This window comes from Hirundo rustica, chromosome 1, assembly GCF_015227805.2.
Source record: "Hirundo rustica isolate bHirRus1 chromosome 1, bHirRus1.pri.v3, whole genome shotgun sequence".
Classification (NCBI taxonomy): domain Eukaryota; kingdom Metazoa; phylum Chordata; class Aves; order Passeriformes; family Hirundinidae; genus Hirundo; species Hirundo rustica.
In genome coordinates, this window is record NC_053450.1 from 153,524,690 (window position 1) to 153,547,460 (window position 22,771).

Here is a 22,771-nt window from a genome sequence, read left to right on the forward strand (position 1 = left end):
CAAAAAGAACCTCTAGAATGGAGAAGTAGTAATGTGAGTTTGTACAAAGCTGTTTATAAAGTCTAACTCAACTTTTCCAGGAGGAATAGGCCAGAAAAAGATAATTATTTAGGCCCTCCTCCAGGGAATATCCCCTTTGACAGGCAGGACTTGCAGCTCCTGAGGGCTCTTTCCAACCACAAGCTTTTTGTCTCCTGATGGGGAATTAAGGGAGCTGGACTTGTTCCCTCACTCACCAGACACCCTGATGACCCACCAACAAAACCCCAACACTTTCTGTTTCCTGATGATGCCCCAAACTGTGATATTTTTGGATTATTTTTATTCCATCTGCCTTTGTCAGCCTGCATCAGTGACAGCTGTGACGTGTGAGTTATTGCTGTTATCACTGAGGGGGTTGAAGGAGGGTTGCTGTGATAGAGTTATTTATTTACTTCTTTAGTTAATGTGCAAAACGAGCCATAAACTCGATATCCTCCAGTGTGAATCTGTTTGTTGACCTCGATTGAGTTAAAGGTCTGTGGACATTAAATTCACACATCACTGACCTTTTCCAGCTAAGTGCTGGGTATTTAAGTCTGAAGCCATCCAACCACGGGCGGTGGAGTGGGATGAAAGCCTTCAGAGCTGGCGTTCGCTTGCTCTCTGTGGACTCAGAGGAATGGTAAAAAATCAGGTCAGACTAAACATAGATCTCTGACTCAGCTAAAACAGAGGCTGATGCGTCCCACTGACAGAGTAGCTGAGACCCATCCCACTCTTTGTTTATAGAATCATAAAACCATTAATGTTGGGAAAGTTCTCCAAGATCATCAAGAGGAGTCATTAGCCCAGCGCTGCCAAGGCCACCGCTAACCCACGTCCCCAAGCGCCACACCTACGTGGCTTTTAAGTATCTCCAGAGGACAGTGACTCAACCACTGCCCTGGGCAGCCTGTGCTGGGGTTAAACCTTTCAGTGAAGAAGTTTTCCCCTAATATCCAAACTAAACATCCCCTGGTGCACCTTGAGGCCGTTCCCTGTTGTCCTGTCACTTGGGAGAAGAGCCACACCCGGCTGTCCCCTCCTGTCAGGAGTTGTGCAGAGCCACAGGGTTCCTCCTGAGCCTCCTTTTCTCCAGGCTGAGCCCCTTTCCCAGTTCCCTGAGCCTCTCCTGGTGCTCCAGACCCTTCCCCAGCTCTGTTCCCTTCTCTGGACTCTCTCCAGCCCCTCAATGTCCTTTTTGACACGAGGAGCCCAAAACTGACCCCAGGATTGGAGGTGTTGCCTCACCAGTGCCCAGCACAGGGGGCAATCCCCATTCTGGTCCTGCTGGACACCCAATTCCTGACCCAATCCAGGTGCCATTGCCCTTCCTGCGCCTGGGCACACCTGGGCTCATGTGCAGCTGCTGTCACCAGCACCCCCAGGCCCTTTTCCAACCCCTCTGTCTGAAGTTCTGCTTGGGGTTGTTGTCAGCACCCACCTTTCCTAAAGCTCACAAGCAGTCAGTTCCAGTACTACAAAACCCAAGATCTTCTGTAATCTGATATTTTAGCTGCTGGACACTCTTATCTTCAGTGTTTTGCCTAACATAGATATATTTTCTTTTGGATTGTATGGCAAAAAATGATGAGATTTTAAAGATTCTGTGTATAATCAAGTTTACCTGAGCCTCTCAGGAGTCTGCTTTTCAAAACAGAGCCTCATTCGTTTTTTAAAGGTGATAAAACTAGTTACTCAAAAGTAAATATTGGACTATTGAGGTGAATACACAATTATCCAATTCAGGCATGAGATTTTAGTGAAGGGAAGAAGTGGCAGTGAAGTACTTGTTAATGAGCTTGGTGTAAAATCTACTGCCTAAAAAACATTCAGATGTATTGTAGAACTACAGAGTGCTTTGCCAGCCCTGATCAAAGTTAGAGTCGTATGAATTAATTTATAACGTGAAAACCAGAGGTATTTATAGACGTGAGATGAATTTGGCAAATGTTTAAGTCCAGAGAGTTAAAACTTCCCTTTGAAAAAGTCAGAATGTTTTGAAAACATTGCAATCTTTATTTTTCCAGCAAGCATTCTGCAAATCTCTCACGCTTCCCCTTGTGCTTTTTTAAGGTTAAAATCAAATGGCAAGAAGCACTGTAAATCAAAACAAAATAAATCTATGGTATTTCAGATGAGCCAAGATGAAATTTCCAAAGAACTGTTTCCCTTTAGGGAAAAGAAATATTTGAGAATGAAGACAACTCCAAATTATTCCCCTTCTTCTAGTGTTTGTATTTTTATTTATTTTTAATTTGACTAGAAAACCACTTAACTAATTGTTTATGCAGTACTAATCAAGGCCCATTCCTAACCTAAAGGAAATTAAAATCTGAACCAGGCATGGCATGGAACAGGGAAGGGAGCAGGATAGGTTAATAGGAAATTGTGAGATTAATTTAATGTGTTAAATTATTTTATAATTGTAAACCAAACTTACATCAAACAATTGTTCCTTCAAAGGATTTCTGGACTTTTTGTCTTAAAACCTTGACTGGCAAATATATGAACAGAGCAATAACTTATGCATTTTAAATTGAGACAGGATTTCTTTTTTTTTTTTTTTCTTTGTCTATTTCTGCTGAAAATATATGATTATCCCAAAACCCTCAAGAGGGGAGATTGAATTAATCACTTCTTACTGGCAGAGGTTCCTCCCGTGTCCTCACGATCTGCTCCTGAAGTTCACCCCACCGATGTTTTTTCCCACATTACATTTAACAGTGACAGTATAAACTCAAGCCAAAACTCAGCTCTCTTGACATCATCCCCTTCTCTCAGCCTCTTTGCCGCTGGATTTCTGAGAATTTTTCTCCCTGTTGAATGCCTTTTCCAATCCCTTTAAAAGAGATGGGCTTTGGAGCAGCCTCAGTTTGTGGCCACAGCAATGGTCAAGGTGTCCCCTCCAAGCTGGGAGCGTGTTGGTGACAAGGGGACACTGAGATGTGTGTGAGCTCCCAGCTCCTTTTTTTTAGAGTAAAAATCACCGTTTCCATGCTGTATGACTGAGGCGGTTCACGAATTGCAAGTTATGAGGAGTCCACGATTAATTACCTGAACATTTATGACCACCGCTGTAATTACAAACACAACCTGATTAGGGCTGGCTGAGGAGAAACCGCTTGAGGGGGGGAAAAGCCTTGTCCCTGGGAATTTCCTGTTTTTTAGCTCCTTGATCTTCTAATCTGCATCAGAGATTCTGTCCTTTACTTGATTTGGGGTTTGTTGTGCTTTGAATTAGCGTGAGAGCCAGGAGACAGGGAATAAGCCATGAAGCACAGATCCCACTGCTCCTGGCATGAATATTAAAGCTGCTGTCTCCCTGCCCTACATAGCTGGTGGTGGTGGTTAGCCAGGCAGTGTTTCCAGAGCATAAAGCAGCAGAATTGTTCCTTATCATCAGAAAAAAATAAGTTGGGGGGTGTGGGTTTTTTGTTTTTTTTTTTTTCCTAAGGAAATGGAAGAAAATGTTGGTTTTTCAGCAGGCTCTGGGTTTCTCTCCCTCCTCTTGAGCAAATGTTTGGAGATGTCTGGAGAGAAACAGAAAAGAAACCAAAAAGAAATACGAAACCAAGTCAGCTATCATACTCATGCCTTATTACCTTGTTGTTTGCCTTAAGTAACACAATCCTGCCTGTGAATCAACCAAAAACCAAAGTTTGGGTGACCTTGGCCAATGCATCTGGCTTGGATAGCATTTGTTTGGCTTATCCAAGTCCAGAAAAGCCACTCTCAACCTGCTGGGTAGCGCTCACCAGTAGACAATTGGCCAATACCAAAAAATGTCTCTCCAGATCTCTCACAATTCATTGCAAATCCCTCTGAGGGATGGGGTGTCTGGACCAAATTTCTCCCTGAAGCCACCATGAATTAGGAGTTCCTACTCAAGAATTGGAAATCTTTCCCTCAGTGAAAATGGATTTTTGCGTAATATTTGATTTTCCTGGGTCAAAACAAAGTAAAGACGCAATTACGGATGTCACTCCAAATTGTGCCTTGTACAGGAAAGCGACAAAAATTTCTCTAAAAGGCTGGGTGCACGCCTGCGCAATGGTCCTGGAGAGCTCCAGCTTGCTCCACGAGGCCATGGATCCCCAGGAATGCCTCCCTGAGGGTGGGCTTTGCTCACTGTGTCCTTCTGTGCCCTCCCTGCAGGCGTCCAGCACGCGGCCGGAGTGCAGCATCATGCAGGAGATCGAGGAGGAGCGCAGCCAGTGCCTGGCAGAGCTGACCTGGGACAACCAGACCTCAGGTATGGCAACACTCCCGGCCCTCCCTGCCCAGCAAACCCACATCCCCCAGCCTCACAGCTGCTTTGTCCCGGCCGTTTCCCAGCCCTTCAGCTGCTGGAGACAGCATTCCTCCAGCTGCTCTTTGGGAGGGAGAGAAATGGATGGTTTCAAAGCACAGTTCAGTCAGCCGAGAGTTCCAGCAGCTCTGCAGCTCCTCTTGCAGTCTCCCGGCTGGGAAAGCCCAGCTGAGGTGTTTCAGTGGGGTTAATCACAGTTGCCCACCTCTCTGAACTGGAATTTTTCTGATTTTTTCCTTGGGAACTGAAAGCCTGAAGTTCTTCCAGCCCTTGGATTGCTTCAAGAGAAGTCATTGTGACCATGTGCTTTGATTGAACTCCCCTCCCTTCCCTATGCCAAAATTGCTCCTGTCCTGATGGTGAAGCCGAGGGTGCTCCAAGGCTGTGAAGTATTTCAGGAGCTGGGACAGGCAGCTGAGATCCTCTCCTTGTTCGTGGAGCTCTCACCGCACCAAAAAATCCCCTTGGAAGCGTCTCTGCTCTCCTTAACCCTCTTCCTGCTTCAATGATCAGGAAAGGAGGAAGGTTTTGGTGCTGCTCCATCCCATCTCATCCCATCCCACCCCACAGCAGAGCTGTCAGAACCCCAGGTTAAGGCATCCAGTTGGATCCTCCCCATCCAAATGCCTCTCCCCAGTTACCAGCCCCGTGTCTGTCAGTAAAAGATGTGTGGGCACCCAGGTGGGACTGCCAGGATCCAAAAAGGAGGGATCATTGTGCTGGGAAAAGGGCTGGGAAGATGAATCTCAAATCCTGAGATTTGCATCCCTCCTCCCAAAAGAGGGAAAAGTGGAAGAGGAAACTCTCCATTGGTAATGTTTGCAGCCAGGCCACAGACCGAAGGACTGTTCTGATGGAAAAGAATCCTTGGAAAAAGCTGGTCCCAGGAGGAGCTTCACCGGCTTTCAGGAAGGCTTTTGGCCCCTGCTTTTATCTGCTATGGGATGGTTGCCTTTGACTTGGAATCTGTTTCAAGCGTCCCTGTGCAGTTAAATGGAGCCTTTTGAAGAAATGTTCTTCTAGAATCCAGTAAAGGGAGAACTCAGGGTGGATAAAAGCCTTCATCTGAAAGCCAGCTCAATGCTTCATTTCGTCCTCATGGATATTTAAAGAAATTAAATTAAATACAATGCATTAAAAGGAGAATAAATAGTTGAAGTGATAATGCTTCTTCTGCTTTTCCAGAATGATTTTTCTCATTTGAAAGTTTAATTCAAAACAGGGTGTTGGGTTTTTTTGGTTTTTTTCCCTGTAACAACAGAATTAACCAGTGCAGGAATTTTTCCCAGTTCTGAAGTAAAGACACACAGCCATGTTGCAAGTCATTAATGCCCAAAGCAAGTACACAGAAATCCTTTGGAAGGTTTTTTCCTTGATGGAATGCTGAAATACTGGGCTGGAATAAATCTACATTTCTACCAGTCACTACCGATGAAGTGGACTGATTCAGAAATTGCAGGTTTGAGCACAGGAAAATGGTTTTGTCTGTGGAGACAGTGCTGGAACTGGAGTGACAGGACAAGGAGGAATGGCTTCAAACTGAAAGAGAGAAGGTTTAGATTGGATATTAGGAAGAAATTCTTTCCTGTGAGAGTGGTGAGGCCTGGCACAGGTTTCCAGAGAAGCTGCAGCTGCTCCATCCCTGGAATTGTCAAAGGCCAGGTTGGACAGGGTTTGGAGCAACCTGGGATAGTGGAAGTTGTCCCTACACATGGCAGGGGGTTGGAAGGAGATGATTTTAAGGTCCCTTCCTCTGTGGAAAGCAGTTGGCATCCATTTACCCCAAAACATCAGCATGTATTTAGTCAGTACCTGACTTTATCATCCAGACACTCACAAGTGCCCTGGAGGAAGCAGAAAAAATCAGAATTGTTGGCTCTCAGATGGGTGACTGTGGATGAGTGTATGGAGGGCTCTGTTACGCGCTGTGTGGACAGATAATTTCCAAGTGCCGACACAGCATTAGTTTCCCTTCAGAGTGATCACAGCATGTGAGCACAAGTAGGTCAAAGAAGGTGTTTTTCTGGAGTGGGGCTCCATAACTCAATAAATGCGGCTGAGCTGTAAAATGAAACTTTGGACTTTGACGGTTGGGGGAGAGGGGGAAGTTTGTTGGAGAGAAATCTCATGAAGGCAATGATATGAGATCGTATGAAAGTGATGACTGTTTCATCTGAGTGTTGTTGGAAAGAGAAATCCGAGTAAAATTCTGAGGGAAAACGTAATTTTAACCCCGTTCCATCCCCCAGAACAGGAGAATGGAAAGCAATTGAAGCTCCCTGTGGTCTGCAGTGTAAAACTGATTTATGGCCAGGTAGTTGTGTTGCCTTCTGCACTTCCCACGCCTTTTCAGGAAAAGGAGAATCACTTGAGGTTTCATGAGGGATTTGTCATCCTTTCTAATCAAATGAGTGGAAATAAACAGAGTGTCACGGTACCTTCTGGAAAGAGAGCTTTGTTTAGGAGCCATTATCAATTGTATTGATCAGAGGGGCTTAATCACAGCCGTAATTTGATGTGTCAGACAGATTAGTCACTTGTTAAAAGCACTTGATGGTGGTGCTGAGGTTGATCACTGGCTTGGATTAAGCAGTAGATTTCCACTGATAAACAACAATGTCCTTCTTAACCCTCTTTTTTTTTTTTATTTATTTATTTTATTTTATTTTATTTTCTTCAAACACCCACCCTGTCCTCACAGGGGCTGAACATGCATGAAATCCAGGTTTCTTTTCAGATTAAATGTCTTCCATCCCTGGAAGTGTCCAAGGCCAGGGTGGATGGGGTTTGGAGCAACCTGGGATACTGGAAGGTGTCTCTGCCCATGGCAGGGGACTGGAAGGAGATGATCTATGTGGATCCCTCTATTCTCTTTTAGGAGTGTGATTCAGTACCTGTGGATTTACCCACATTTGCGGAGGTCTGACAATTGGGGCTTGATAATTTTAAAGGTCTCTTCCAACCCTGATGGTTCTGTGATTCTACCGCCCAGGGGCCGCTAAATATTGCCCAACCCTGAAGTTTGTTTAGTTTTCCAGCACAGGATGCAGTGAGGGGGAAATCCACAGGGAAGAGCAGTTGAAGCTGGCAGCGTGTACAGGGGAGAACAAAACAGCAGCAAGATCAAAGTCTGAGCTTTTAAGGGAATTTTTAACCATCACAGAGCACCCAACAGCCTCTCTGCAGGTCTGCAGGAAGGAGAGTTTTATGGACTTTGTGGCAGAGCTTGCCCGGTTTCTGGAAGGGTGTGTGGGATGCAGCTGTGCTGGATTTCCCGAGCAGGATTGGCCTTGCACTCCCTGGTGTTCTTTAACTCCATGCTGCAATGGCTAGCGAAGGCAACAAATGACACAGGTGATTCAACCCAGGAGTGGAATCTTTGCCACTAAAATCAGGAATAGGTAGACAGGGACCAGATTCACATGGGCAAACAGCCATGGAATGACTTTTGGAGAGGGATTTCCTCTTGGTTTGGGCTTTCTCTGGTGTGTTCTGGCCAGGTGCAGGCATCTCTTTCAGAATGTGATGAATCCTGTTCAGATTGTCTCAGCTGTTGTCAAAATACTTAAAATGGGGGGAATCTTAGCGAGCAGCTCAGGTGTGTAGGAAAAACCCCACATTTCACAGATAATCTCTGTGCTGGTGTTCACTGGCTTGGAGGGGATTTGGCCAGATGAGGTGAAATTCTGGCGAGGGGTTTGAACAAGATGACCTTTGAAGGTCACTTCCAACCCAAACTATTCCATGATTCCGTATCTCAGAGAAGTGAGGAATGCAACCCCAGCCTCACTGAAAACTGGGATTTAGCTCCAGATGGTTTTCCAGCTGGGACACGTGTGCAACACAGTGGGGGCTCAGCTGATAATGCACTGGGCAGCAGTAGGGAAGCTCTCCCAAGGGTTGGGATGAGGGGCTTTGCTTCCCAGACTCACAGACAGATGCAAATCCCTCTCTGTGAAGTGTGGCTGAGCTCCAGGAGGCTGCAAGGCAGGAATCACCACTGCACTGCTTCCCTGCCGACTTCCACTTGCCTCTTTTATGTCGTGGTCCCAGAGGAGCATTTCTGGGTTTGTTTTTGAGAAAACGTCACTTCTCCCTGGTTGTGATTTACAAACAGTTCAGCTTAAACTGAAGCACACAAATGAAATGATAATAAATAAAAAGAAGTAGCCCTCTCTTTGTTAAAAGGGCAGGAAAATCCATCAGGTCTAGGGCGGCTGCCTCAGCTCATTATCTGTTTATCCCATTATTGCTAATTGATTTGCTCTGCAATCAGATACTCTTTCAGAAGCAGGAGAGTTATTTAGGGATAACAGCTGAATAAGGAACTGTGGCTCGTGCCTGGGAGGGACAAGCAGCTCTGGAGACCCAAGAGCTGTGCAGGAAGCACAGCCTTCATGGAGTCACAGAATCTTGGAATGGTTTGTGTTGGAAGGAACCTTAAAGCTCATCTCATTCCAACCCTGTGCCATGGGCAGGGACACCTTCCACTTTCCTAGCTTGCTCCAAGCCCCATCCAACCTGGCCTGATACCCCTAGTCCTTCAGCACTTCACTTTTTTGTTTGCTCTCTAGCCCTGTCTGTCTTGGAAACAGATTAAAACCCAATAAAAAAAGTCTGAAAAAAGGAAAAAGGTGGGGAAAAAAAAATATTTCCATTCCCCCTCCCAATGCCTGTTCACATCTGCTTAACTTGCACATGCCTCACCCTTGTTGTAAGATAGAAATGAGTCCTGCAAGCTCATCATCACCACTGTCACATGAAAAAAAAAAATCAGGTGGGAAATGGCCCATGCTGTTTAAACTCTGAATATTGCTTTTGCTGTTCCACAGTGGAGGCTGGCTTGAAAAACCAAATTTGGAGCCTGGGGTGTCTCTGTCAGTCCCCCCTAAAGAAGTCAAAACAAGTTTGATGGGAGGAGAAGCAGTGAACATATGGAAATTAAAAATCAAGCTGGAAAAAAAAAAATTGATGAAGTTTAAATTAGGAGCCTGTTTATTCATCACCATCTGTTTATAGTGCAGTAAGATAAGAAATAATTAATAGTTCCTTGCTTGGAAAAGTTCAAGTGAATTCTCACCTCCCAGTTGCATAAGCCCTGCTGGGGCAGATGAGGTGCCAGTGGGATTTGTGGGACAATCCTGTTACCAGTAGGATTGTCCCACAAGTCTCCTATCTCCAGGTGCTGGAGAAGGCACCTTGTGGCTGATCCAGCTCAAGAACTCCGGAGAGTGCCCAAAGTAGGGTGGGGAAAAACTGTGGATGTGGCACCTGAGGACATGCGTCAGCGGGGAACGTGGTGGGGCTGGGTTGGTGGTTGGATTTGGTGACCGTGGGGGTCTTTCCCAGCCTCAAAGATTCTGTGACTCTGTCATTTCAGAGCTGTGTAGATCTCTCATAAGCCTTTTACCACGTTCATCACCTCTTTAAAAATCCTGGGACACCAGGAATGGCATTAAATGACAGCTGTTTGTCTGCTAAATCAAACCCCAAATCAAACCTCTGTCAACAAATTAAAAAAAAAAAAAAAAAATTAGTTCAGTCTGAAATATTTTTGATCTTGATGGTCTCTCTAAAGGCAAAAGCACCTGCTGGACTTTTTGCAATGTCCTCCTTTTTAACTTTTAATTTACTTTTTTCCTATTACTCTAGCCTAGGTGATACAAAGGGCCTCTTAGTCCCATTCTTGCTCTGACCAGCAGCACTGTCCCAGATATGACATCAGTCCTTCCATCCCTTGACAGGGTGGCCTCTCCTACAAGAGTAGAAAATTCAGCCATGGGCTATCAAGACCTCAAACCCCAGACTCTCATGTAGGATCAGTCAAGCTCCCTTTTATTTAAGGGGAATTTTTCTCCCAGTTCTTTGGTAATGGTCATGATACACAGTAGGACCGGTCGTTCCAAATGGTCTTCCTTCACCATTCCCTCATCTCTCTGGGACTCTTCCCAAACATCTTCATGCTGCAGCTCTTACAGAGGTGAAATATACTCCCTGTAAATTCAAAATAAAGAAATTTACTTTGGATTTTTCAGAGGAGAACTTCTGCAGACTCTGCAGTGAAATTTGGCCCCTGAAACTTGAGGAGGGAGCCGTGTTGTCACAGTGGCAAACCCAGCCTGAACCCTGAGAACCATCCCCAGACTTTGGTGTTGGATGCATTGATCCAGCCTGAAGCTGATGCTGTTCTTCCAGGTTGGGAGTTCCTTTCTGAGGAAACAGCAATCAGCGACTATTCCCCCGAAAATGCTTCTTTTTCTGTCCATCCTTGCTCCGTGACCCACTGCCCACCTCTCCAGTGAGTGCTGCTAATTCCCTGCTGAGTTTTGGGGACGTGATTTAGTGGTGAACACTGTGGTGCCAGCCTCAATGGCTTTAAAATATTTCCCCAACCTTGCTGATTCCATGCTTCTAACAGTGGTCCCTCAGTTGCTTGTCTGAGCCCACCCACCCACCTGAGGTGCCAAAACCAGGATGAAATTCCAACACAGATCCACATAGCACCTCATCACTCCTCCCTGCAGAGCTAAGAGCTGATTTTTGCCTTGATCTCACCTTTCCACAGACATTGAAACGTTCCGACATCTGTTTTCTGCCTTAAAACACAGCAGGGGTGGAGGCTTTGCCTTGGTTTTGCCTGTTGCTGGCTCCTGGCTGGAAGCTCTCTAACAAGCAGCAGGGTTTGTTTGATTTGGGAACAGCTGTCCCGCGGTTTTTTGGGATTAGCAGCCACTTAGTGGACATAAAATTGTGCTGGAAAAGGCATTTTAGTTTGGAGACTGTGTCACATTTTTAAATGCCAGCAAAGGTTTTGTTTCCTTTTATTTTTTAACGTGGGATAATAGATAAATGCACACAGCCTTAGCTGTGCAAAGGTTATAGAAATAAGGAGAAAGTGCCATTGCTGCAGGCCAATGGAAAATAAATTCAAAGTATTTTCAAAGCTCTGGATAAAGGCTCAGATTAAAGCCTTCTCTGCAGAGGTTCTGTTTCTGACAGCAGCCTGTGTTTGTCCCTCTCAAATCCCATGAGGTTTCTGGTTAAAATGCCTCTCCTTTCTCATATTTCCTTTTTGTTTTCCTGTTAATATTGACTGTATCAGAGCACTGTCATGGTGGTGTCCACCCTTTTCTACCTGGGGTAAATACCCTGGGCAATATTGCATACACCATAAATGGTGTTGAAAAAAGCATTTTCCCAGAGGTTGAGCCACTCATCTTCACCATGATTTTCTTTCTGGAGACGCCAGTATGGGAAAAAAACATCTAGGAAGGTACCTGAACTCAAAGTCTGATTCTCTATAAATCCAGTTGTCTACATCTCCTGGAAGAGCAGAGGGATTTGAGTGAGGAAACCCTGGAATAATCCTTTAAGCATGCTCTGTGTCAGAGCACTGGAGATCTTCTTTTGAGGCTGCTGAGGAGATAAGTCATGTTTTTGGCAACGCCCTGTGTAAACCTTCATCTTAAATCTTGGATCTTTTCTTTCAGTTTACATGTTCTGGAGTTAGGCAGAAGGGCTCAGCCCACAAATTTGATTTATGAAAAGGAGGGATTAAAAAAAATCCAGTGTTTGTTTAGTTTGTTGGTTTAAGAAAGGCTGAAAGATTACAAACTTTTTTTTTTTTTTTTTTTTTAAACGAAATTGTTTCCTAATAGATGTTGTTGATGGAAAATCTCATGGGATTTTCATGCTCAAAAATCATCCTCCAGCAGCAGCGACTTGTGATTTCTTTCATGCTGATTAGAATGACTCAGTCTGTGGTCTTTAAGGTGAGGCTTCCTTCATATGTCTTGGAGTCAAATTTCTGCAAACGTTTAGGAAGAAAGTTATTTTTTCATATATTCCTGCTGAGTGCTTGGACAGCTTCTGCTTGCAGAAGTTTAAAGCAGGTTTTATAGTAATTTATGGTGGTCTTGGTTTAGAATCATGGAGTTGTTAAGGTAGAAAGGACCTTTAAAAACATCAAGTCAAATCTGTACAGAGTGGGAAAAATGAAATCACAGTTTCTCTCTTGCCACAGATATAAAGTCCAAAGAAAACCCTTTACACTTACCCTGAATTTTGGGATCCTTCTTGCTTTCTGTGATTGTCCAGCTCCCTTTTGTGCTGAATTGGAGCTACAAATCCCTCAGTGAGCGATGAGCACAGGAGCATGAGAGCAGCAGCAGAACTCCTGGGTGGTGGGAAGGAAATCCCACCGTGCCAGGGGTGACATCCCCGGCAGGATCGTGGCTTTCCTTCAGCTGGGTGGATTCTCTGTCACATCCTGCCTGCAGCGCTGGAGCGAGAGCAGGCAGCACAATGGGCAAGAAATTAAAACAAAAGGCTGTGGAAAGCTGGAAGGGGAGCTCTGAGGGGATGGGGTTGCTGCAGAGCAGACTGTCAGTGGTGATGCAAATAAAAAAGGTGATGGGATGGAGCTGGGGGAAGGAGAGATGCCCAAAGGGTGCTGGAGTATGAGTGGGACTGGGGACAGGAGGGCACGGCAGTGATTTTTTCAGGGAAGAGAGTGAGGATGCATTTAGCAAAACCTCGGAGCCAAACTAACCTCAGTCAAACCCAATCTGTCACGGAAAAATAGGGAAAAACCCTACTCTGCAAGCCCAGGGCAGGATGGGGTAGAAATAAATCCACCAAAGACACGAGGGAGAAATGATAGGGAGCTGTTTCCATGCTGGAAGCTACTAAATAGGCTGGGACACTTCAGCTTGAAAAAGAGATGCCCGAGGAGGGATATTAAAGAGGATTTTATGGGTTTTCTCCCCAGGGAAAGGGATGTTGTGGTTAGGCTGTGAATATTTTTGCCTTTGTGAAAGAACTGAGCAATTCCTAGTGAAACCAGCAACGAGCAGGTTCAAAGTGAATTCGGAAAAGGATATAATTTTTCTGTCAGTGGACACATCAACCGTGCAATGCCTTGGCGCAGGAGGTTGTGAATTCTAAAAAATTTTCCTGGGTTCAGAATCAAAATCCAATTGCGTTTGATTTGCAAGATTTATGGGAGGAAAATAATCTATGTGTGGTATTTTTCATTATTTCACACAACTTTTAAATAGGAAATTATCCCTCATTTGGGGGCGTCTCTGCTGCCTGGAGTCTGTGGAGGCAGCGGTGACCCAAGGCAGACGGTGGGATTTCTTCCACAGGGATTAAAAATTCAAACTGCCTGGATGGTGTTGAGCTATGGATTGTTGCAGGCACCATCTTTTGGAGTCCATTTCCTTCAGTCAGGTGAGAGAGATCAGTGCTCAGCTGGGACAGGGAGATTGCTGCAGTGATAATTGGCTGTAATGGGATGTTTGTAACGAGGCAAGCCACAGGTGAACACCAAGGCTGGCCTTGTCAGGGGGACAATAAATGTCACCCCACGGCTGTTTACAGTCCTGAGAGCTTGGAAACTGCCTGCTGGTATGAAATCGGAGTGAAAATGAGATTTTATTGCAGCACACCCGGCTGTGGTGGTGCCCTGGGACAGCTCAGCCTGGCTTAACTGGGCCTGGCCTTGGCCTCCCTGTTATCCCTGTGGGTACTGAGAATTCCTGAGATACCCTAGGCATCAAATGGGCATCTCTGCATCTGAACAGGGATTCCAGGAGCAAAACATGTGGGAATGTCTCTCAGAAGAGACCTGGAGTAACCCCTCATGCATTAGGGAGTGTTTGGGGGATGGTGTTCGACAAAGCTTGGACTTGATGCCCTTGGAGGTCTTTTCCAGCCTTAATGATTCCATGATTCAGCAAAAGACTGATGTGCTGAAAGGGTTTTTCCCTGAACTGGGAGCTCACCTGGCTTCAGAGCATGCCTGGCACCAGCCTGCTGCCATTCATTTCTTTTCTCAGCCAAACCAAGTCCCATCTCAGGGCCGCGCCAAAGCTCTGGAATTCATGTTTATTCATGAGGGAAAGTCATCTGCTGCTTCCTAGATAAGCTTTGACCACGATTTGCTGTAAAGTGTAGATATGACTCCAATAAATGGGTTTTTATGCTCCAGCCTGCCAGTTCTGCAAACCAGGGTGCCTCGTGAGAATTGACCTCTTTTCTGTTCATCAACCATTCAAAGGGAGAGGAAATGAGAGTTCTGATCCACTTTTAGCAGAGACAGTGGGAAAGGTGTGCTGGGGCCTCCTAATGCCCTGCAGCCAGCCCTGTGTCACTGGTCTTCAGCTGCTTCTGGGCCAGAACCTGTTAGAGGAAGGCTCCAAGTGAGGCTGATGCAGCCCTTGGCTTGCTCATGGGTTATTTGGCCTGCAGAGAGGAAGGCTGAGCTGCTGCATAGAGGGATCTGAGCTCCAGCCCCTTTAGAGGCACCAAGAATTTCCCCCTGCAGCCCTCAAGAAGAAGACATTCAGCTCCAGAGAGCACTTTGTGGTCTGGCAAGGAAGTGCAGGGAAAGCTGAGGGTGCGGGAGTCACAGTTAAAATAATTTAAAAATGGAGAAAAACCCTCTTCTTTAAAAAAAAAAAAAAAAAATTAAGTTTTTAAAGTTTATTTTTGTAATGACAAGAGTTCAAAGACTGCACCAGAGACACCCAGAGAGGTGGTAAGTGCTGCTGACTCGGAAAAACCACACAATAATTTTTACACAGCTCCTCCAGATTCACCTGGGGTCCTTCCTAAGGCAAAGCACAGCCCTTGGCAGTGTGTATCCAGTGTTTTTTGGGGACAGGCACATGAGCAGAGCATTTCTTTTGATGGAAGTTAAGAGTAGGTGTGTTTGTAACTCATCGGCACCTGCTGCACTGGGTGAGGATGGATAAATACCTTTGCATCCTCCCTGCAGACACTTGGGTGCAAAGTAGAAGACAACACTTATAATTAATTAACAGGGAAGCACTTATCAATCCCCAAACACGACGTGATCAGGCCAGACTTGTCATCTCTGCTGTATCCAAGTGATGCCACAGGGAAGAGAGGGATTTCCTCCTTTCAAGGCACCGTGCAGCTGGTTCTGCCCTCAGAGAGATTTTTTGCCTCCCTGATCCCAGCAGTTTTCCAGGATAAAATCTATCAGTTTAGGAGGAATAAAAGCACCTTCTGGAAGGCTCGTTGGTAAACGAGGCTGTGAATATTTTTGTTGTTGTAAAATAGTGAAACCAGCAACGATATCATTTTTTCTGTCAGTGGACATTTAAACAGTGCAATGCCGTGGCGCAGGAGGTTGTGAATTCTAAAAATTTTCCTGGATTCAGAATCAAATTCCAATTGTGTTTAGTTTACAAGATTTATGGGCGAAGAAGAATCTATCTATGTTCTTTTTCATTATTTCACACAATTTTTAAATAGGAAAATATCCCTCATTTGGGAGGTCTCTGCTCCCTGGAGTCTGTGGTGGCAGTGGTGACCCAAGGCTGATGGTGGGCTATTGGTAGTTTTTTGTCTGCCGACTCCCCAGTCCCAGCAGTTTTCCAGGATAAAATCTATAGTTTGGGAGACAGAAATGCATTTTCTGGAAGGCTCGTTGATAAAGGTTGTCTGTGTGCTGGGTCAGATGAAAGGGCACAAAGCTTTCCCTGAAGCTGTGATGGGATGATTACAGCACTGGAGCGTGCGTGTAAAGCATTTTGCAGTGATCAATCTTCAGCTGTTTCAATTCTTTAAACTCCAGTTATTCTCTTCAACCTGCTAAAAATTATTGACTTTCCTGAACTGCAGGCAATTAGCACAAGAAATACACAGACCTGTTAGAACAGGGTGCCCAGAGAAGCTGTGGCTGTTCCAGGATCTCTGGAAGTGTCCAAGGCCAGGTTGGAATTTGCTTGGAGCAGCCTGGGGTAGTGGCAGGGATTTGGAATGGGGTTATCTCTAGGGTCCATTCCAACCCAAACCATTCCAAGATTCGCTGATCCTGTGGTGACAGGCACTGCCAGCCAGAGCTCTGGTTTCCACTGCCTCCTTTATTTACTGCAGAAATATTTTCAGCCTGTTCAGGACAGAGATGAAGAAGATCGGTGTTGTAAGAGCTAATGGGCAGGTACGAGGTATGTTTTTACAAGCAATAACTTGTAAAAATACACTTTATGTGTCTTTCAAGGCCAGTTTCACTTTATTTTAATCAGAAAAAAATCAAAGATTTTGATACCAATGTGAGCAACTAAAAGCTTTCTTCATACATCACAGGTGGTGCTGAAAAATGTCAACAGAGAAAAAGATACAGATCACCAAAACTCTCAGAGTGTATAATTCAGGGCATTTAAAAAGCCATCTGATGCTATCAGATAGCTTTTATTTTGTATTATAACCTATCATGAGGTAATGGCTGCACTCTAATTTACTGCAGTCAGTGGAGGAAAAAGTTGTAGAACGTGAAATACTCTCTCATGAAATCATTTTCCATGGAATCTTTAATATCCTGACACTTCTGGAGCTGCTGGCTCTTTGGTGGGAAATAAGTGTGAGGCTGTGAGATCTGAGCTGGGCACCTGATATAAGGACCTGAAACCTGGCTTTTGATGAACTCTGCAGGAGAGCTGTGTGAAGGAGATACCATCAGCTATTCCATTTTTCAGGCTCCGACAAACTCAGCTCAGGACTTCATTTGAGAAGTTCAGTTTGTTCACAAAAGAAAAACCTGTAAAATCACTTTGAAAGCGAGCTAAGGGTTCTTTTTTCAGCTTCAAAGCATTTCTGAGCGCTCTCCATTGATCTGAGACAGATCTGCACAGGCTGGTGATGGCACCAGCCCTTCCCCTAGCTCAAGGAGCAAAAGATGATTTAAAGGAGGAATTTCAGAGCAGAGTGTAATTACCAACAAGCACAGACTGACAGGGGTTTTCAGAGTTCCCTTTGCTGGTAACTGAGAAGTGCCTCCTCAATGCTTTCTCACCACTTTGTTCTTCGCATCCCAGTCTCTCTCGTGTGGGGCTGTTGACCTCAACAGCACGTCAGTCACATTTTGGGGGAGGGTTTCCATCTGATGGGGTGTGACAAATAACTGAGAGCAGAGGTGTTGGAAAAAGGGAGCTCTGCTGACAACCCATCCATCTCACCCAGGCAGCAACTGAAATGCCTGGCTGTTGGAAATTTAAAGCAGGGGGGGGAAATGTCAAAATTCTGCTAAGAACTCTAAAACGGTAACATATCAACGTAAAAATGTGTTTGAGGTGGTGTTTTTTTTTTTTTTTTTTTTTTTTTTTTTAAATTCAGATCTGCCAACTCTTTTTGGCTTCAGCGTTAATATCACATGATCCAACAATGCAGCATGCAGGGGGTGTTATCAATGCCCTTTGAGAAATGAAAGGGCAAAATCAGAACATTATAAATCTGTGGAAAGGACATGGCATTTTCTTCTTTCCACGAAAGCTTTTCTTCTACCCAGAAAATCTTCAGCAATGCCTCATTTTGACAATATTCTGTGTTTCCTCCCTGTGTTGGTTATTCCTCCATTCCTAGCTTGGATAGCTCAGGATGTGCCTCCTTCCCCCACTCTTCCATAGGGATCATGTCCTGGCCACAGCACTGTCCCCACTCAGCCTCCAGCACTGTTTTGAGCCTTTTCTCTTTTTAAGAAAAAAAACTGCTTCTGGTGAAGGGGTTTTGGTCCTTGATCCCTCCGTTGTCATCCGTGTCCCCTTCCTGCTGTGAGAGCTGCACAGTCATTGCAATGGGAAGAAAAAGGTGATGGCATTTGGGGGAAGCAGAGAAGGAAGGGGACAACGTCTCACAGGTCCAGATCAGGTGATTGAAGGGAACAGGGAGTGACAAGGGCAAGAGAAATATTTAATTAGGAATTTCTGCCTTTTCAGTCTAGGAGAAGACACTCTTCCTGTACCAAGCCTGATTGGCCTTTTTTTTTCTTTTTTTTTCCCTTATCTGCTGTTCTTTCCCTACTGATTTCTGGAAAATTACGGTGCTAAAATTCAGGGACTGGGGGAGCTAAAAAGCTGCGTGTTTAAAGGAAATATTTCTGTGGGGTTTCATTCCAAAAGGTGCCTGTGCCAGGGTGAGGGGCTCTAGGCACCTTTGCAGAGCTGCTCTGCTGCCTCCAGCATTTCTGAGTGCTCCACCATCTGCTTTTCTCTCCTCCCCAGGCTGCAGGAGGCAATGGGACAACATCACGTGCTGGCCTGAAGCAGAGGTGGGAGAAGTCGTGGTACGGCCATGCCCCAAGTACTTCAGGTTCCTGACCTCCTACCAGGGTAAGCAAATCCCAAAACAGCTCCACAGCTTCACTCCCAGTGGGGTTTCTCCTCATCCCACAGGGGGAACGTCTCAATAAAGAGGGAGGAACCAGCTGTTAGCCCGAGGTAAAGGAGGTTTCCAAGCCATACACGAATTCCCAAACATCAAAACATCCTCCCTGCACTTGCAGCACCACTGCTGTGGGTCACAGGGGTGCAAAAAATGGTTCCTGGTGAAATCCAATAGTGTCGATGCTGTGCAGTGGGAACTGAACCAACCTGTGGAACAGTTGTGTTTGTTGTGCAAAATGAGCAGTTTAGCACAATCATTAATCAAGTGTTCTGACAGAAAATAAACAAGCTGGAACTGTACGGTACATAATAAAGTTGGTTGTGGGGTTTTTTGTTTGGTTTTTTTTGTTTGTTGGTTTGGTTTTTTCTTTGTTTGTTTTTTTTTTTTCTGCTGAAATGACAAATCTGGCCACAGGCCAAGGGATTAACCTGACAAATAATGGGCAGGGGAGGTTAATGGAGGAGGTAGCTTAACTCACTCTCTTCAAGGTGTTCTGAGAAGTTTTGGTTTAAAACTCACGTCTCAGGGGGCCATGCAGCAACAGGGCTGATTGTCTCTCCTGGTAGTTATAGTTATTTTTCATTATTTTTGTTAGAGAAGCCCTGAAGAGAATTAAGTTCTTTTGCACTGGAGACCTGGCATTGAGCTGACCCTCTGTTTTTAAAGCCTTGCTGTGCAAACACACAGGATAAATTAGGAACGGGGGTAGGGACACAATATCACCCCTGTTCAGCAGCCCTGGGCACTGCACTCATTAACCAGCACATGCTGATTACGTGACTTGCCCAAGGCCGCACAAAAATTCATTGCAGGCACAGAAGGGAAATTCAAAATCCCTGGAGTGCTATCCTAAGGGCTGACTTCCTCATTTCCAAAATTCCCTGGTGGCTCATCACTCCTGCGTCAACAGGGAGAAGAGGCAGAAGCTGCTGTGATATCACGTCTTGCAGGACAAGACCCCTGTGCATTGGAATAATTTCCTGCTGCTCCTGCTCTGTGCCCTCCCCTGAGCACAGCATTCACCCACTGGGTTTGATATACCTGCAGAGTTAGTGAAACACAAAGAAAAATCTTTAAAAACGCTTTCTAACACATCATCCCACCAGAGCTGACAGATGAGGAAAATATTCTGTGTATTTGATTGTATAGAGAGGTCAAGCACTGGAACAGGCTGCCCAGGGAAGGGGTGGATTCATTGCCCAGGGAGGTGTTCAAAAACAGGAACATGGTTTAGTGTGGACCTGGCAGCGCTGGGTTCATGGTTGGACTTGATGTTCTTAGAAGTCTTTTTAAACCTCAGTGACTCTAAGATTCCATTTTATGTATACACATTTTTTTTTCCTTTTAAATCATTGGGACTGTGTTGGCCTTAAGCTAAGAAGAGTGGGACATCTTTAATTTTGTGGCAGGGTGGATTTATGAGACTCAATAAATTTGCCTGCTAAGGTGCAACTGCTGTTCTCTGAGATGTCCCAGGACATCCTGTGTCCAGGTTCTCCTGCAGAAATGTGCAGATCTCCCATAGTTTCTGTGTCATTGGATCTGTCAGGTGCTTCAGAGTATCTCAAAAATCCTTAGGTTGGGTGAGGGCTGGGCTCTGCTCCCAGGGAACAAGGGACAGGACAAGAGGAAATGGCCTCCAGCTGTGCCAGGGGAGATTCAGGTTGGACATCAGGACCATTTTTTTCATGGAAAGGGTGGTCAGGCATTAGAAGGGGCTGCCCAGGGAGGTGTTGGACTCCCTGTCCCTGGAAGTGTCCAAGGAAGCCTGGAGGTGGCACTCAGTGCTCTGGGCTGGGGACAAGGAGGTCACTGGGCACAGCTTGGACTTGGTGACCTTGGAGGTCTTTCCCAACCTGAGTGACTTTGTGTGCAGTGAATGATCCCTCTTGTGGGAGAAGCCCAGACTTCCCTCAGAGCACTCAGAGCATCCCTTGGGCTCTGTGCCCTCATCTCTGTGAGCCCAGACAAGAAAGAGCCTCAGACACGGCCCTTCCCTGCACACCCCTGTGGCCAGTTGTGCTCTTCTGGGAGCCATGACCTCAGCAAACATCACCCAGACTTGCAGCTGGCAAGGTCAGCAGCCTCCTGGGGCAATTTCACCTCGCTTTGGAGGAGTTTCCTCTAGTTTAATGTGGTTCTCTGCAGCTGACCCACCCAGGGATTCCAATCCCTGGAAAGCTGGCTGGTTTGTACAAAGGTATAGAACAAGGAGGGATGGCTTCAAACTGACAGAGGGATGGGTTGGATTAGATTTTGGGAAGGAATTCTTCCCTGTGAGGATGGGGAGGCCCTGGAACAGGTTGCCCAGAGAAGCTGTGACTGCCCCTGGACCCCTGGCAGTGTCCAAGGTCAGGTTGGACAGGGCTTGGAGCAGCCTGGGACAATGAAAAATGTCCCTGCCCATGGCAGGAGGTGGAATGGGATGAGCTTTAAGGTCCTTTCCAACAAATCCTTTCTGTGGTTTGGTTTGGTTAGTGATTCATCTCGACTTGAATTAGCCATTTACAGTGATCAGATGAACAACAGTGTGAAAATTCATATTTGGTAAAGCACAGGGTGAGTTTCTTTGGAGAAAGCGGAGTCAGGATTCTTAATTTCTGCTGTTTGTAAAGCAGGGGTGTCTGTACAAGACTGGTGTCCAGGACTCCATTAATGTCCACAGAAATCTGGTCAGCACTGGCTAAAGACACCGTGGAGGTACCTGAACAGCTCTGGAGTGGGAATGCAGGTACTGAGCTCACAGGGAGGCACCCACAGCACAGACACTGAGGGCTCCATTCAGGTTTTTAACCATAAACATCTGGTACCATTTGATGAATGCTGGAAGGTCTAAAATCCATGAGGGTCCCTCAACTGGTGTTAAGACACCTGCACTCAGGATTTCCAACCTGAAATGGCATTTGTACCAACTGACTTTAGAGTTTTCTGTAACTCAGTCTTTCTCTGAGCTGGTTTTACAGTCAGAGGTGGGGAACAGGCTCCTTAGAGGTAGAGTTCAGCTGGTTTTTTTAGATTCCCACTCCAGTATGGGTTTAACGCCACCCAAGACCTACGTATTTCTCTCCATTTGCAATCAAAATATTGTGGAGTGGCTCTGGCAGATGGGAATGTCTCCCAACAGGATTGAATTCCGCCTCAGCAGAGCACCAACAGCATCAACAACTGATTCCCAAAGCAGAAGCAGCAGCTTTGGTTCTCTCTGAGTCAGACGCTTTGTACAGCCATTAGCAAACAGGGAAAGTAGTGATGGTCTTAAATAAAGGGAGGGAAAGATTGCCTCCTGTTTTACAGGGTTTGTTGCAAAATTAATGCCATTAAAGGTTGTGAAGCTGTTCTTCCTTTGTGAGTGTCATCGAGCAGCTTTCAGGGAGCTCAATCATCTGGGTAATGTTTGTGTCGTACTCTTTGATCCCTCTGCAGGAACGTGAAAGCTCTTTTCAAGTTGTGAGCCAGAGAAAAAAAAAATTAATGTATTCATAGAGGGAAAAGAGTTAAATACCAGGAAACAAAGAGTTAATGTGATTTTCCTGCCTCATGGAGAATAAGCTCTCCAAATGACTAATATCCCATCTCATGGTTAATAAAGGATAAAATACCTCATGGCATTTAAAAAACCTAAATTGTCCTGATGTCATTTGGCATTAATTTTTTATGGCATTCACAGATCCAGAAAGTTTTCATTATTTCATGACGTTCGTCAGTGCCATGTGGGGGAGATGGATGAAAATATTTTTGGCACTTTTCATTATCAGAGTGCATTGCTTTCCACCCCTTGACCAGAGTGTTCCAGCTCTCTTTCCATATGTGGAAGATGACATTTCTGATAGGGATTTATGCCTCACAGTTTCTCCAAAAGCAAATTGTCCACCATGCACAAGTTAAATGAGCACAGACAGTTTTTAAGCTTCAGCTCTGAAATTAATTGACCTAAGGGGGTGGGGATGGGCAAAACCAAGCTCTGGATCCCACTCAGGGAGGTGAGATTCATCTGAGTTTCAGGATTGCCAAACTCCTTTTTTCCTTGGGTGCTCTAAATTTATTTCCCCTCTCCTTTCCCTTCCTTCATGAACACTTTTTATAGTGCATTGCTTCTGAAACTGGAACAAAAATTGAATAAAATGAGGAGAGGGATGAGCAGAGAGCAGCAGAAAAGAAGAAGACATCACCACTTCTCTAAAGAACCCCAAAATGAACAATACCCATTATTTAATTGCTGCAATGGTCGTTAACATACCCAAGAAG

The 22,771-nt window shown here is 45.3% G+C and overlaps 1 protein-coding gene across 1 annotated transcript in view; it reads left to right on the plus strand.

The window, feature by feature from the left end:
- The first annotated feature begins 4,185 nt into the window (after positions 1–4,185).
- The window catches only part of LOC120753632 (vasoactive intestinal polypeptide receptor), a 62,288-nt gene continuing 43,702 nt past the window's right edge, over positions 4,186–22,771 (plus strand). Inside the window, exons 1-2 of the mRNA XM_040066054.2 lie at positions 4,186–4,276; positions 18,364–18,471. Coding sequence (XP_039921988.1) covers positions 4,210–4,276; positions 18,364–18,471 — 175 coding nt within the window. The 5' untranslated portion in view covers positions 4,186–4,209. The remainder of the gene's footprint in view (positions 4,277–18,363; positions 18,472–22,771) is intronic.